Raw genomic sequence first — 16,184 nt, 5'->3', positions numbered from 1 at the left:
CACGCTCAATCTTATTAACCTCCTCTGTAAAGATTGTGTGAAAACAAGCTGTTTATGGCACAAGCTGATTATGTTAATCAATCCAATTTATAATTTATAATAGACCATTATGATAATTACCTAGAGACATCTGTCAGCCTAAGCAATGTCCACCCCTGCTGTAGCATCACTTGTCAATGACCCACCTGCTGTACTGTATCATCTCTAATAAAGTTGCTTTCAGAAGTAATTGAGGTTGTCTTTTGAAACAACCTATGGTGATATCAGTGGCGTTTACATAGGACTGCAGTAAACTTACTGGATTATTGTCACAGTAAGTACAGCCACAAAGAGTTTAGTTACATGGTCAGCTCTGCCGCATAGAATAAAAGGGGGTAAACTATTTAAACAAACATTGTGTTTAGAAGTTAAGTTCTGTGGACAGTGATGAATGGAGATTTGGGAGAGGTGGAGCCTGAGTGAGCATCTTCTTCTTATCCAGGTAGTGGACATAATAAACACAAAGCCTCAGCTAGTGGTGGGGATGTGACAGCTTTAGAGGAGCACAGCAGGGGCAGCTGACACACAGTCACAAAGAACAGACATTACTTTAAAAGTCTTCAGCAAACTGGGACTGAGTCACTCCTTCCTGAGAGGTCATAAGGAGCTGATCCTCTGCTCCTGAAGGACAGCTAGTCATCCACAGCTCAAGCAGAAGGATCTGATGCTGGGAGCCAGCTTAGAGGAATCAGCCTTTCTTAAGGGAGATTTGCAGCCTGTTGTGGCTGAACTACGCTAGCACACTGCTATTCCTTATAGTATTATATCTAGAAGTAGACGTTTGCTGCTTAAAAGCTTCAAAGAACCATAAACAAGAGACGTCAAGAACTTTGGAACTCTTCAGAAACCCAAAAACTCATGGACTTGTAGAGTTTTTTTTCACATACTTTGGAAAGTATCAAAAAGACCATTGTACCCATTGGAGACTTAGACGTAAGATAACAAAAAGATAACCCCCATGCATCTCCACAGTCCTTCGCTCATGGCAGAAGGAAACTTCTCTCTTTCTGGACACTTGCTGAGAAGTCCAGTCGGAAACCCATCTAGGCTTCACAGCATAGAGGCTATTTTAGGATTTTCCAAAGAGGACAGTGTTCTGAGCTCATTCCAGCCAGAGGGCAGTCCCAGGAATGGCAAGGAAGCTGAGAAGAGGAACTCTAGACACTGTCATCACAAAATGGCTGAGGATATACAACCACAGCAGAACCAGTTAGAAGACAGGCAAGAGGACAACTATGGGGGTAAGTGACTAGATACACAAACCTATGGTTGAGTTCTCACTTTGTATGTTAGTCAAGATGTGCATCTTTGACTTTGATAGTCACTGGGGAACATTAAACAGGAGCTTGCTATTAATAGTTGAAGTTACAAACTTTGATCACATTGTGAGACCACCTATAAAGTAGTTGTTACATTGACGAGACCCTGGGTGAATTCTAATACCCTTATATGGTCCTGAAAGTACCACAAATTCTAAGTTCTTATTGTTCCTTGTAACTGAAACTTAGCATGTAATCATATAGTGACCAAGAACCTAATAATCTGATGGGAACTGGTGTCTTGTAGGGGTAAACTCACAATAATATGAACCTTCTGAACTTATTCCAGATGCCTACTGTAGCAAAACGTCCAGCGAGTGCTTGAGCCCAGGCTTATCAGCAAATAACAGCGACCATAAACTATCAGATGATGAACAACCCAAGAAGAAGCACAGAAGGAACCGAACCACATTCACTACTTACCAACTCCATGAGCTGGAGAGAGCTTTTGAAAAATCCCATTATCCAGATGTATACAGCAGAGAGGAGCTGGCTATGAAGGTGAACCTCCCAGAAGTAAGAGTCCAGGTAAGATGAAACTGGCTGGATTATTAAACGTCTAACCCCCAGCAAATCAAAAGGATTGTTATGTTTCTAATCCAGTTATAGTAATTATAAGCCAATGTTACTCATGAGCTAAAGAGTAATTTAATTAGGATGGCTACAATTAGTTGGGATCGCTCAGGTGGCTGCGAGATGAATATATCTCATGGAAAGTTGTATACACAAATTAAGATAACTTTCATAATAATCATATAAAACCATCAAACCTTATTCATTGTGCTTAGAAACTAGACAAGTACACAAATTCTTATTTTTTACACAATTGTTTTTTTCTTGAATTTTCTATAGAGTTTAGGAAATGCATTTATCAAAAAGTATATAAATGCTACAATTTTTGCAGAGTCATTGCAAAAGTAAATTAATGTATTAAGAAAACACACACAAGTATATTATATACACACACATACATATATATATATATATATATATATATGTTTTCTGTCTCTTTAAAGGTTTGTTACAGAAATTTGATAACGTTTCCATTCTTGGCATTCTATACAGTACTATAATTATCCTTGTGTCCTAAGAAAATGCTAGTTCAAGCATGTCTATCTATAGTATAGTAATTCCGTAACAAAAAAGTAGTAATGATCAGGTTGTTCATAATTACTTTGGACTAACACATCCAAAGCTTGTGCAATCAAGTAACACGGAAATGCATTATCAACATCATTCTATCATTCCATATATACAGACATACATATATAATTAAAAATGTTTTACTTTAATTAGAACATTTCTATGAATGAAATCGAATATTGTATTTCCAACTGAATGAATTTTTTTTAAATCAGTAATCAATTTAATCTACTTAGAAAATATAATTGTAACTTTTGCTCCTTTTCTGTTACTAATTTAATAAACACATTTTAATTTCTAATATATAGGAATTCACTTTCTCTCCATAATAAATTATGTATTTACAAACTTCGTAGGAATGTATCCATGGAATCATTCATGATATATCTAATAACACAGTAATAGTTAAGGAAGTGTTAATAAATATTTACGCAATTAAAAACACAAAAATATAATTTTGTATTACACAAAAAATACCTTAATTACAAAATTTGAAAATGAGTTGTTGTGAGCAGTCCAAATATCAATATACCAGTATATGCCATGTATGACATAATTACATATATAAAAATATCTTTACATTTTTGTAATACATTTACAAAATTAAAGCTCAGAAATTAAAACCCGAAAATATTATTAAATTGACTTTATTATTAGTTTTATTAAAAAATAGTGAAAAGACTTTAGTGAAGCGCCTATAGAAGTGCTTATACTCACTTGCTGTCAATGGAAGAGTAATTTTAGGTAGAAATTAGATAATATATAAATTAAACTGTGTAAAATATTTAAATAATGATCGTGTATTCATGCTTTACTGTGAGCGGTTGAGGCTTTAGAAAATAAGAATATAAAGTTTGATTCCTGTAAAAGTTCCAATAACTTTCGCATGATTTTGAAAACTTTTTAAAAAGTGAGTGTTTATGCTAATTATTATTAGTATTTTAACATTTCTACTATTACTCTATATTTTAATTTTAAGTTATCTTTATTTTTATTTTTTTCACATCTGTTTTAGCAACTCATTACATAATAGGCCACAGAATAGTAATAGGAAAAAAAAAGATAAACTAAAAAAAGTTTTACAAAACTCATTTACATATTGGCCTTCAGTGTCTGCGGATATACAACCTTGCTCTTATGAGTGATAAGAATAGACAATGTTCAATTAGTAGTCTATGTTATGATTTTCACTTTTTCATACCATGCAGAGTGACAGGTTTATTGTTTTGATTAAACCTGTAGCGTTGTAAGCGTCTCAATCATTGGAGCTGCACTTATAGGCACCGGGTCCTTTAAAAATCAAGGAAATGTACTGAGTTCTACCATATCTTTATATCTCGCTTGTGAGACACGCATTATATGACATAATTGCCCAAGGGCCTCTACCAGCCTTGATTTGGCTCCAGATATAGCAGAGCAGAGTTTGTAAGCCGTACTTGGTTATTTTCAAACAATCACAAAGTTGCCAAATCGGAGCTGAGATTATGAGAGGTGCAGATTTTATTCTGTCGGTTGCTTCAGATCACAATGGATAAACAATAGTTCCTCATAGAGTTAAATGACAAATCCAGCTCTGTTACTTTTGTATATACTATTTATAGTTTATTTACTGCCTTTTATTATTTACTGATTTTTCTTATTTTTTTCTGTGTTTATTACAGGTTTGGTTTCAGAACAGAAGAGCCAAATGGAGACGACAAGAAAAATTGGAGGTTACGTCTATGAAGCTTCAAGACTCCCCAATTCTATCATTTAACCGATCCCCACAGCCTCCAACCATGAGCACCATCAGTACTAATCTGCCCCTAGATTCCTGGCTTACTCCACCCATGTCCAACACCACCACCCTACAGACCCTACCGGGATTTGTGACAACCCAACAAAGTATTCCTGGCAGTTACACCCCACCACCTTTCATGAACACTGCACCTGTTGGCCATGCTCTACAACCATTGGGTTCCATGGGGCCACCACCTCCATACCAGTGCGGAGCCAACTTTGTGGACAAATATCCTCTTGAAGAAGTTGACCCTAGAAACACAAGTATAGCAGCACTGAGGATGAAGGCAAAGGAACACATTCAATCTATTGGCAAACCTTGGCAAACCATATAATGCAGGTCTTTCTGGGCACCCGGCTCAGAAATGTGTTCATACGTTCACACTAATGGACTATGTGGACTATTGGGACAGGAACATTATGTGCCAAGCACAAAATCATCATCTGTTTTTTATTCTGATCAATCACCCTCCATTTTCCAATAGGCTGCGGCTAGGATTCAATATCTTCCAATGTTATATAGAGTTTATGGACTTTGGATTTAATAAATGACTTCATGTTTACAGATTTAAAACCATTCCAACATAAAAATAAGAAAAAACAAAATCACCAGTGAGTTTTCTGTTCAGTTGCTTAATAAGTATATCTGTTTCTAGGAAAGCCAGGTAACAACCAATAGGACTGCCTTTAGAGCGGGGATACGAGTGGGATTTATGTTTGCCATATTGGTTTCCATCCAGCTTTTCCACAAACAGATATAAGTAAGAAACAGCTGAATGTAATTTTTAATTTATACTGACCGAATTTTTTGTAAATTTTTGGGAAAATGTTTATTTAGATTTCAGTGCTGATTAAGCAACAGGAAAGTGTTGTAGCTCTTTCTAGGCTGTAGGATGAACGACTTCTATGACTTTTGTATTTAAGAATATCAGAAGATGTAAATATGCGGAGGGGTGCGTCTGATCATTAAATGCTGTATTTCGAATTTCCCATGTCTGTTGTCTGTTGATATGATGATATCCCCAAAAAAGTCCCTTCACCTACTGTCGAAGACGTCCCACCGGGGTCAAGCAGTGAGTAGAACATCCGTCTTGTAAAATAGCAAGCACATGACTCTCAGCTGCATAACGGGATTGTTGGAAATGGTAATAAGGTTATGTTACTTTTTGAAAAATTCACAGTTTACTAATTTCACCATGGAAGGAAAAAAATCAACAAGACCCCTAATGTTTTCCACCTGCTTTGAACACCAATGTGCAAATTACATATAGATATACCATAATCTGTACGAAAGGTTTATGAATATATTAGTTGTCTAATGCTGATCCTGAGTTACATCTTGTATTATACTCTAGAGCTGCACTCACTATTCTGCACCAGCAGCTCTGGAGTATAATAGAGGATATAACTCAGGATCAGTACAGAATAAGTAATGTATGTACACAGTGACTCCACAAAGCAGAATAGCGAGTGCAGCTCTGGAGTATAATACAGGATGTAACTCAGGATCAGTACAGGATAAGTAATGTATGTACACAGTGACTCCACCAGCAGAATAGCGAGTGCAGCTCTGGAGTATAATACAGGATGTAACTCAGGATCAGTACAGGATAAGTAATGTATGTATACAGTGACTCCACCAGCAGAATAGTGAGTACAGCTGTGGAGTATAATACAGGATGTAACTCAGGACCAGTACAGGATAAGTAATGTATGTATACAGTGTGTCCGCCAGCAGAATAGTGAGTGCAGCTCTGCAGTATAATAAAGGATGTAACTCAGGATCAGTACAGGATAAGTAATGTATGTACACTGTGACTCTGCCAGCAGAATAGTGAGTGCAGCTCTGGAGTATAATACTGGATGTAACTCAGGATCAGTACAGGATAAGTAATGTATGTACACAGTGACTCCGCCAGCAGAATAGTGAGTGCAGCTCTGGGGTATAATACTGGATGTAACTCAGGATCAGTACAGGATAAGTAATGTATGTACAGAGTGACTCCACCAGCAGAATAGTGAGTGCAGCTCTGGAGTATAATACAGGATGTAACTCAGGATCAGTACAGGATAAGTAATGTATGTACACAGTGACTCCACCAGCAGAATAGTGAGTACAGCTCTGCAGTATAATAAAGGATGTAACTCAGGATCAGTACAGGATAAGTAATGTATGTACAGTGACTCCACCAGCAGAATAGTGAGTGCAGCTCTGGAGTATAATACAGAATATAACTCAGGATCAGTACAGAATAAGTAATGTATGTACACAGTGACTCCACCAGCAGGATAGTAAGTGTAGCTCTGGAGTATAATACAGGATGTAACTCAGGATCAGTACAGGTTAAGTCATGTATGTACACTGTGACTCCGCCAGCAGAATAGTGAGTGGAGCTCTGGGGTATAATACTTGATGTAACTCAGGATCAGTAAAGGATAAGTAATGTATGTACACAGTGACTCCACCAGCAGAATAGTGAGTGGAGCTCTGGGGTATAATACTTGATGTAAGTCAGGATCAGTACAAGATAAGTAATGTATGCACACAGTGACTCCACCAGCTGAATAGGGAGTGCAGCTCTGCAGTATAATACAGGATGTTACTCAGGATCAGTACAGGATAAGTAATGTATGTACACTGTGACTCCGCCAGCAGAATAGTGAGTGCAGCTCTGGAGTATAATACTGGATGTCACTCTGGATCAGTACAGGATAAGTAATGTATGTATACAGTGACTCCACCAGCAGAATAGTGAGTGCAGCTCTGGGGTATAATACAAGATGTAACTCAGGATCAGTACAGGATAAGTAATGTATGTACACAGTAACTCCGCCAGCAGAATAGTGAGTGCAGCTCTGGAGTATAATACTGGATGTAACTGAGGATCAGTACAAGATAAGGCATGTATTTACACAGTGACTCCACCGGCAGAATAGGGAGTGCAGCTCTGGTTTATAATACAGGATGTAACTCAGGGTCAGTACAGGATAAATAATATATGTACACAGTGACTCCACCAGCAGAATAGTGAGTGCAGCTCTGGAGTATAAAACAGAATCTAACTCAGGATCAGTACAAATATGTAGTGTTATATATTTATAAAGTGGGAACTGGGAGCCATAATGTTGCTCTTTTGCACTGTAGAGTGATCCAACTGGATCATATTCAGGTCAGGCTTAGCAGGCAGCATGAGAGAGAGACTCAATAGCTCAGTGTTACATAATTATAATGGGAGATTTCATTAAAAGATCAGAGTGCAATTTGGATACTTGGTTGTCTGATTACTATAGAACTATAAGACCAATCATGCTTTTTGACCCTTCCTGCATCTTTACACAATGTGAGGAGATTGTAAAGGGGTTTTCCAGTATTATAATATTAATAAGCTATTCACAGAATGGTCAAATATTCAAATTGGTTGAGGGTCCGTCACCTGGCACGATCATCAATCAGCTGATGAGAAGACGGTGTAGCACGCTGAAAGATGCACGACTCCGTACACCGTGCAATGGGCTGGAGTGGTACTGCGGCTCTGTCCCATTCAGGTGATATTGACCGTGTAGTGTCACTGCAGTAGTAATAGCTTATCGGTTTCTGACATGAAACAGCAATGTGACAGAACACAAAAAGTTGGTGTTTTATATGAACTTTGCACTGTACTCTTTTTCTGTCCCTTCATGTGCAAACACTGGTCCCAGCAAAATATCAGGGAGGGTTCATAAAATATGCAAAAATTAACACTATACTTGAGGAACTAATGAAGTCTTGGTCAACATCTCCCCTAACTTTTCTTATTATTATTTGTCCCCTTTGTCTTGCTTAATATCTTGAAGCACATAATCACTTATTCAATATCCTCATAGCTTTGCTGCCTAACTGGGGGATACCTAAAACATGCCTGTGCAGCATGCAGGGGCAGTCTCCTGTACATCAGAAAGAACTTTGTAAAGTACATACAGCTGGATTGTGATCATGAAGTCTGTAAGCTTGCTAGTCAAGATGATGTAATACATCATGAGGTCAAAGTAGGAAAACAAACATAATGTAAGGGTATGCACTAGGTACACTGTATATGCAGTTATGGCAATGGGGCATGTATAGAAATCATCATCGACAGAAAACCTCCACCTCCAAAACCCTTTCCTTGAGTACTTCTTAATATTGTGTACTGTACATGACAATGCCTAAAAAATACCACAATGTACAATATACAAGTAAATGTTCCATACAGTGCTCACATAATACCCCTACAGAGTAGCAACATAATAGTAAAATAGAGTGCCCAAATAATACTCAATACTAGTGCCATATACTGTAGTGCCCACATAAGAGCTCTATGCACAGCTAAAATAATACTTGATTGCTAATAATGGTATAGTTTAGTACTAATATAGCCACACCACAGGGCCAAATAAGATCATTAAATCCCAATATAGGGTTCCTAATACTTTGTCATCCAATCACAGGGCCCTAGAAAAAAGGGGAAGAATTGCATCAGCAATTTTAATAAAAACCTATATTTGAAACATACATGTTACGATCGTGTGGGCAAACTAAGCATGGGGCCCACACGATCGTGACCAAAAGAGAGGGATGCACACAGGTTTCAGACAACTGATCCTGAACTACAGGGAGGATGACATGGCCCTACCTGAGCGGGGACATCGCCCCGATAAAGGGCAGCCCAGCGGTCTTCAGAACTGGGCCCTAGCTTATCCTAGGAACCACGGACCAGAACAGGACACATACACATGCCACATGACAGGGACAGAACAACAGGACAAACAGAGCCAGAAAACACAGCATAAAACAGCCAGAATGCAAACACTAATAGCAAATGGTAAAGCTGAATACAAATACCAGGTATTAGTTGACATTTTGATCAAAACATGGAAGCTAGTGGGCCACGTTATGTCTCCTGGCTATACTGCTAGTCCCTACACTAACCAGGAGTCCAGCAGCACCGGACACAGTTCACACAGCAAGCTGTACAGGACAGACAACAGAACACAAGTCACACATCAAGCTGCAACACAACCTTACTTGCAGCCACCACACATAGAACCAGTTCACACCACAAACAGAGACAGAATGAGCACTACAAAGGACTGCTCACACCAGACTACAACAGGTAGTGCACACAACACGGACTCCCCCCAGAGCTCACATGCACACAGATTAAACACCTCAGCAAGTCTAATAGTGTCCTCATACAAGGGGGATAGACAGTCAGCCACCAAGCTGACATAGGGAACTGTGTCAGGGATCCACCAACTGACACACAGACGAGACATAAGACGTTTGGAGGCCGCACCTGTCAGGGGAAGGGAAGAGGGGGTCTGCATATGATACAGACTAGGACTACAGGTGTCCAAACCGTCTTTGGGAAGCAGAGAGACACAACAGACCTACATGCAAACACAGCACTGAGTGAGAACAGATACATACAAACAGTACAAAGACCAGCATGAACCACTGAGAGATGCTGGTTCTTATGTGCTACAGAATAAAGGGGATTGGCTGCTGGAGAATACCACACCCAGCCAGCTCAATTAACCCCAGCCTGTGCCGATGTTCTCCTGGAACCCAGTAGAACTACAGATCCAAGCCAGCACTACCTAACAATTCAACTATATTACAACTATGTTAAACTAAAGGACTTTTCCAATTGAATCTAAAAGCTTAAAGGGGTTGGCCAGTTGTAAACTATGAATGGCCTATCCTCAGGAAAAGCCATCAATAGTAGATTGACAGGAACTTTGACCCATTACACCTTACTGATCAGCTGTTCACCAGGTCGATGAGCTTGTACACTGAGATGATTTCTGCAGGAAGCAGAAGGCTCTATTTTCTCTGCAGTGGCCAGATTTAGTATTACAGGCCTTTCATTTCAAAGAGAACTTTGCCTGTAACACCAAGACTGACCACTGCAGTGAGAACGGAGCTGTCTGCTTCCTGCAAAAATCAACTCAGTGCATGAGCACACTGGGCCAGAGAACAGCTGATCAAAGGGGGTTCCCTGCTGATCTACTATTGATAACCTGCCCTGAGGATAAGCCAACAATAGTTTACAAGTGGACAAACCTTTTAAAAACATTGATCAGGATTAGAAAAATGTGGCGTCTTTCTACCAGAAATAGTGTCACACCTGTCCATGAGTTGTGTCTGGTATTTCTGTTCAGCACCACTGAAATTAAAAGGGCTGAACTGCAATTTTACACCCAATCATTGGGCAGATGGGGAGTTCTTCTTCAAAGAAAGCAGCTATGTTCTACTAATCATGGATAACCCCTTTAACTCATTTATGCCCCACTGCGTAACAGTATGCTGTGAGCTGTTCCTGCAAAATGCTGTAGTACAATAGTGCAAGCTTAGTGTGGGCACAAGAACTGTGTCCATGCCACCACGTGTGGGTGTTCCTGTATTAAAGATGATGCCCAATTGTAAACGATGGATGGCCTATCTTCAGGATAAGTGATCAATAGTAGGTTGCTGAGGGTTTGTTGCCTGACCGATGCACTTTTGTATTGAACTGAATTCTGCAGGAAGCAGACAGCTCAGTTGTTTACTGTAGTGGCCAGGCTTGGTATTGCAGGCCAAGTTCCCATTGAAACGAATCGGAACTTAGCCTGTAATACCAAGCCTGGTCAGTGCAGTAGGAACAGAGCTGCCTGCTTCCTGCAGAAATCAGTTCAGTGCACAAGCATGTGAGCCTGGCTATCAGCTGTTTGGTGGGGGTCCCAGGCAGCAGTACCCCACCAATCTACTACTGATGACTAATCCTGAGAATAGAGAATATAACTGGACAACCCCTTTAAATAGTCAACATTCAATTTGAATGGCTCAGATCCCTCCTGTTTAACCCCTTAGACCACAGAACTAAAAGAATTTTACAGAGAAAGAGTTCACAGATTTGCTATTGGTAGCCATCTTTTGGGCCAGAGGCAGTGTATCACTGCAGGCACTGGTAATTTGCACATTGCAAATGTAAAATGATGGCAGTTTCACTTAATTTCCCCATCAATTCTATAAAAAAAAGTAATAAAATCAATCAAGAAGTTGAATGCAAACCAAACTAGCGCCAACGATAGCTAGAACTCATCCCACAAAAAGCAAGCCATCATAAAGCTCAGCCTCCAGAAGTAAATTATGTGCCCCCCAAAATGGTGCCACTGTAAAATATAACTCCCAAAACAAGCCCTTGTATAGCCAAGGTAATGAGAGAGGAATAAAGTTATGGCTCTTGAAATGTAAAACTGTGTTGTGCCCTGAAGGTTCCAAAAATGATGGTCCGTAACACGCTGGTAACAGAAATACTTACTTACCAATTCCCTATCATTCTCAAACTATCAGTAAGGTGTCAATATTATTTATTAAAGGTTGAAACTGTTGTCATTCAGGAAAGGGTTTGCTACAATGTATCCAGTTTTAGCAATCCTCTGTGAGCTAAATACATCAGCTTTTTACAGACTTTCTCCAGCCTGAAAAGTTTGTAATACCGTATTTACAATGGATTACAGTCATGGCCAAAAGTTTTGAGACTGACACAAGTTTTGATTTTCACAAAGTTTGCTGCTTCAGCGGTTTTAGATCTTTTAGTTAGATGTTTTTATCGTTACTGTAGTATAATTATAAGCATTTCATAAGTTTTTAAACTTTTATTGACAAATACATCAACAGTGTGAAGGGGGTTTCATCAGAGAAATTATTGTACAGCGATTGGCCTGCAGAGAACTGGGGCAAGGTTATTTTTTCTGATGAAGGCCCCTTCAGACTGTTTGGGACATCTGGAAGAACGATTGTCTGGAAAAGAAAAGGTGAGCACTACCACGGGTCCTGTGTCATAGTATCAGTAAAACATTCTGAGACCATTCATATATGAGGTCACTTTTCAACACCACCATGAATAAAGAATGGCATCTAAACATCCCCCAAGAGCAACTTCTCTCAACCATCCAGGAGCAATTTGGTGATGAACAATGCTATTTCTAGCATGATAGAGCTCCATATTACAAAGCAAAAGTGATAATTTAGTAGCTTGGTGAACAAAATATTGAAATTTTGGGTCCATGGCCAGGAAACTCCCCAGATCTTAATCCCATTGAGAACCCACGGTCAAACCTCAAAAGTGGGTGGACAAATAAAACACAGAAATTGTAATTATCTCCAAGCACTGTTTAGATTAGAATCGGTTGTCATCAGTCAGGATTTGGCCCCAAAGTGGATACCCAGCATGCCAGGACAAATTGCAGAAGTTTTTGAAAATAAGGGGCAACACTCTAAATGTTGAGTCTTTGTCTCAATATTTGTTAATTTGTCACACGAATTTGAACTTCATTTCTTTGAGAATAAAACCCATTGATTACAATGGGTTTGCTCACATTTCCTGTTTTTGTGTGTGCAAAAAACTAGAAAACACTCTATTTTGAGCGCGTTTGCACACAAAAAGGCCCATTTAAGTCCATCAGTGGGGTACACAAATGTGTATGCAATGTGCAAGAGGATGCGCGAAATACAGCGCAAAACCACAGGGGAGAAAATTAGAGATGAGCAAACATACTCGCTAAGGGCAATTACTCGATTGAGCATTGTACCTGCCCGCTCGGGAGCAAAGATTCGGCTGCCGGCGGCGGGCGGGGAGCTGAGGGGGAGAGCGGGGAGGAACAGAGGGGAGATCTCTCTCTCCCTCTCTCCCCCCCGCTCCTCCATGCTCACTGCCGCAACTCACCTGTCACCCGCGGCGGCAGCCAAACCTTTTCTTCCGAGTGGGGAGATACTCGCTAAGGGCAATGCTCAATCAAGCAATTGTCCTTAGCGAGTATGCTCGCTCATCTCTAGAGAAAATATATCTGGACCTCATTAGGCTAGATAACCTTTTAATTCGGGACAGGGAGGTGTTGCTCGCACATATGAACAGCCCCTGCGTGTGCAAAAAGTACAGTACAATGCGCAGACATGAGTGCAAATCAACCTTTCTCACAGCGCAGATGCATTGTGCTGAAGCATGTGCATTTGCGCATGCCCTCGTCTGAAAGAGCCCTAAGGATGTATGTAAATGGGAGATACTTCTGTGCAAGTTCTGTCCGATTATGATATAGACGGAAGTTGCATGGGAAAATATCCCATTCATTTGAATGGGTTCATATGCATAAGCAATTTTTCACTTAGACCAACGGTGTGAATTTGAAAAATTGTTGCATGTCCTATTTTTGTGCGAGTCTTGCTTGATAATAGGACATATAATGTGCAGTGTACCACGCATCGCACAGCACACGGATGACAATCTTTGGCACAACCCGAAACACTTGTGTAAGTATAGCCTAACGACAAGAAGAGATCTTGCAATTGTTGATAAATTAAAACACAATAGACCACATTTACTAATCAATTTACGCCAGTTTTCAGTGTAAACGAAGCCCCAAAAAGTAGCAATTTGTGCAAAAAAGCCACAAAAAGTGCAACTTGCACAAACAATGTCACTTTTTAAAGGCTCTTTCACACAAACATATATCGGCTGCTGTTTTCACTTGGATTCCAATGCATCAGATCACATGGCCGTATTCCTATTATAGCAGCGGGCATTTTCACGCCGGGTCGAAAAGATAGCCCTGGAACGATCTTTTCTTCCGGAATACATCGGCCGCTGCATAGGCTCCTATGGGAGCCAATGACAGCGGCTGAAGAAGGGAGGTGGGAGGGAGTTTAGTAGCGTGACTGCTAAACTCCCTCCCTCTTCTCTCCTCCTCTCTCCTCCCCTCTGGCTGTTTGCAATGGGAGAGGGCGGAGCTATGCTTCTCCTCCTCTCATTGCAAACAGCCGGAAGGTAGGAGAGAGGAGGTGAGCCGGCGAGGGAGAGGGAAGGAGAGGCAATGGCATGGAGGCCCCGGCGTATATGTGCTGGGGCCCTTGCCATCTAAACGGGCGCACAAATGTTAGCTTTGTGCGCCCATTCACGCGTTTTTACGGCGCCGGCAAGCACACGTAAAAACACTGACGGCCGTGAGAAAGGGGCCTAAGCTATGCTTGGCAGCATTTTTAAAAAGTCAGTGTGTTTTATGTGGAGAGGGTGTGGACAGTAACTTTCATACAGATTAATTAAGCCTTAAGCCATGAAATGGTGCAAACTTTGGTGCAAATCTATGCGAGGTAGAGATTTTACTTTGTGACTTTGGGATAGTCTAATATTTTAGTCAGTATTTTTTAGACAAATGTTTAAATTTGCTAATAATTTGAGGTAACTTTCTTCCAACAATCTTATTTTTTCAGACCAGCGTACAAGACACAAGTTTTAATAAAGCTGCTCCAATATATTTTAGAAAGTTGCAGAACTTTTCATGATGTTAAGATCAAACTTTGTGGGTAAAGATCTTGACATTTCCTAAGTTAATAGGGAATATTTGCTTTTCACCATGATTGATAACGAGCTGCGGGAGACGCTAAAAAAAAGTGAAACATTTTATTTTCCATTAACTCCGTTACCACATTTAATGAGGATGAGAAGTTTAAGAACCATTTAAATAAAACACCCCTTCTTTCTCCTGCAAGCAGGACGCCGCTTAGGACAATCTGGAAATTATGGCAATTAGTGTTTCTCATTAGAGAGAGGAGAAGGACTCAGAGGCAAGACCATTATGAGCAGGGCCAGCTCAATGAATCCTGGGAGACCTTTCCTTTCAATGTTTCCCACTCATTGTGTGGAAACAAAAGCCAACCTCTAATTATATTTTCACAATCTGTGCTTAGCTTAAAAAGCCCTGTCTGAAGCAGACATGTCAACTTTGTTCAGCTTCACTTCAAGAAGTTTTTCACTTGTAAGATAATTTGGAAGCGTCCACGGCTGGCGTGCTCTCCAGACCAGGGCGCTCGGTATCTACGGAGTAAGTAACACTATGCTTACCGTATGTAATGCATCAAGAAGAATGAAGTTGTACAATGCAAGAAAGTTGCAATGGAAACACTCATTTATTCATGCATTTCCAGGAATAACAACAGAGGAACAGAGTTCTCAGAAAAGATGCTCCAGAATTGTAATTTGATGTGCAGTATAAGTATTATATAAGTCAGGAGAGCCAAGAGCTCCTCTATATACTACAGCACACAGCAGAATCAACAGCCCCTCTATATACTACATCACACAGGAGAGCCAACAACTCCTCTATATACTACACCCCACAGGGGAGCAGACAGCTCCTCTATATACTACACCCCACTGGAGAGCAGACAGCTCCTCTATATACTACAGCACACAGGAGAGCCGACAGCTCCTCTATATACTACAGCACACAGGAGAGCTGACAGCTCCTCTATATACAACACCACACAGGAAAGCCTACAGCTCCTCTATATACTGCACTGCTGTCAGGGCTCGACCCCACAATCTCTTGTGTTCCAGTCGGCAGCTCTCTCCGCTAGGCTATCCAGGATTTGGACAGTTCCTTGCTGAAGCCTAGCCTTGTTCTATGTTTCCTTGCTCCTGCTGAATCTCTTTCCTGTCTCCCTGTTCTGGCTCCACCCTGCTACTAATTAGGGCTTCCTATATAAACCTAGCCCTACCACTCCTACAGTGCGTGATTATTGTGTTCCACCACCTTGATCAAGCTCCTCTCCAAGCATACCGATACCTATTGCTGCTGGCCTTTGGCTTCCTTTGACCACGCTTCCGGCTCATCCCATTTGTACTGCATACTGTTATCTCCTGCTGACCTTTGACTTCCATTGGCTATGCTTCTGTCTCATCCATTTGTACTGCATACCGATACATTCTCTGCTGCCCCTGTGTCGTCTACTATACCTGCGGCTCCAATCCAGCATCGGTAAGACGCAACAAGATAATCACGCCCCCTAAAATGGAATCTGTAGTAGCCACACTCAGGAAACAGGTCAAGAGTTCTCTGCCTCTTACT

General features: G+C 40.5%; 1 protein-coding gene across 1 annotated transcript; it reads left to right on the top strand.

Annotated features, from left to right (window-relative positions):
* The first annotated feature begins 997 nt into the window (after positions 1-997).
* On the top strand, positions 998-4,615 carry RAX (retina and anterior neural fold homeobox). Its single transcript, XM_066601837.1, has 3 exons — positions 998-1,280; positions 1,648-1,886; positions 4,163-4,615. The coding sequence occupies exons 1-3, from the start codon at positions 998-1,000 to the stop codon at positions 4,613-4,615; spliced, it is 975 nt and encodes a 324-aa protein (XP_066457934.1).
* The last annotated feature ends 11,569 nt before the right edge of the window (positions 4,616-16,184 follow it).

This window comes from Eleutherodactylus coqui, chromosome 5 (assembly GCF_035609145.1).
Source record: "Eleutherodactylus coqui strain aEleCoq1 chromosome 5, aEleCoq1.hap1, whole genome shotgun sequence".
Lineage (NCBI taxonomy): Eukaryota > Metazoa > Chordata > Amphibia > Anura > Eleutherodactylidae > Eleutherodactylus > Eleutherodactylus coqui.
The sequence above is the reverse complement of the archived record's forward strand: the minus strand, read 5'-3'. Positions and strand labels throughout refer to the sequence as shown.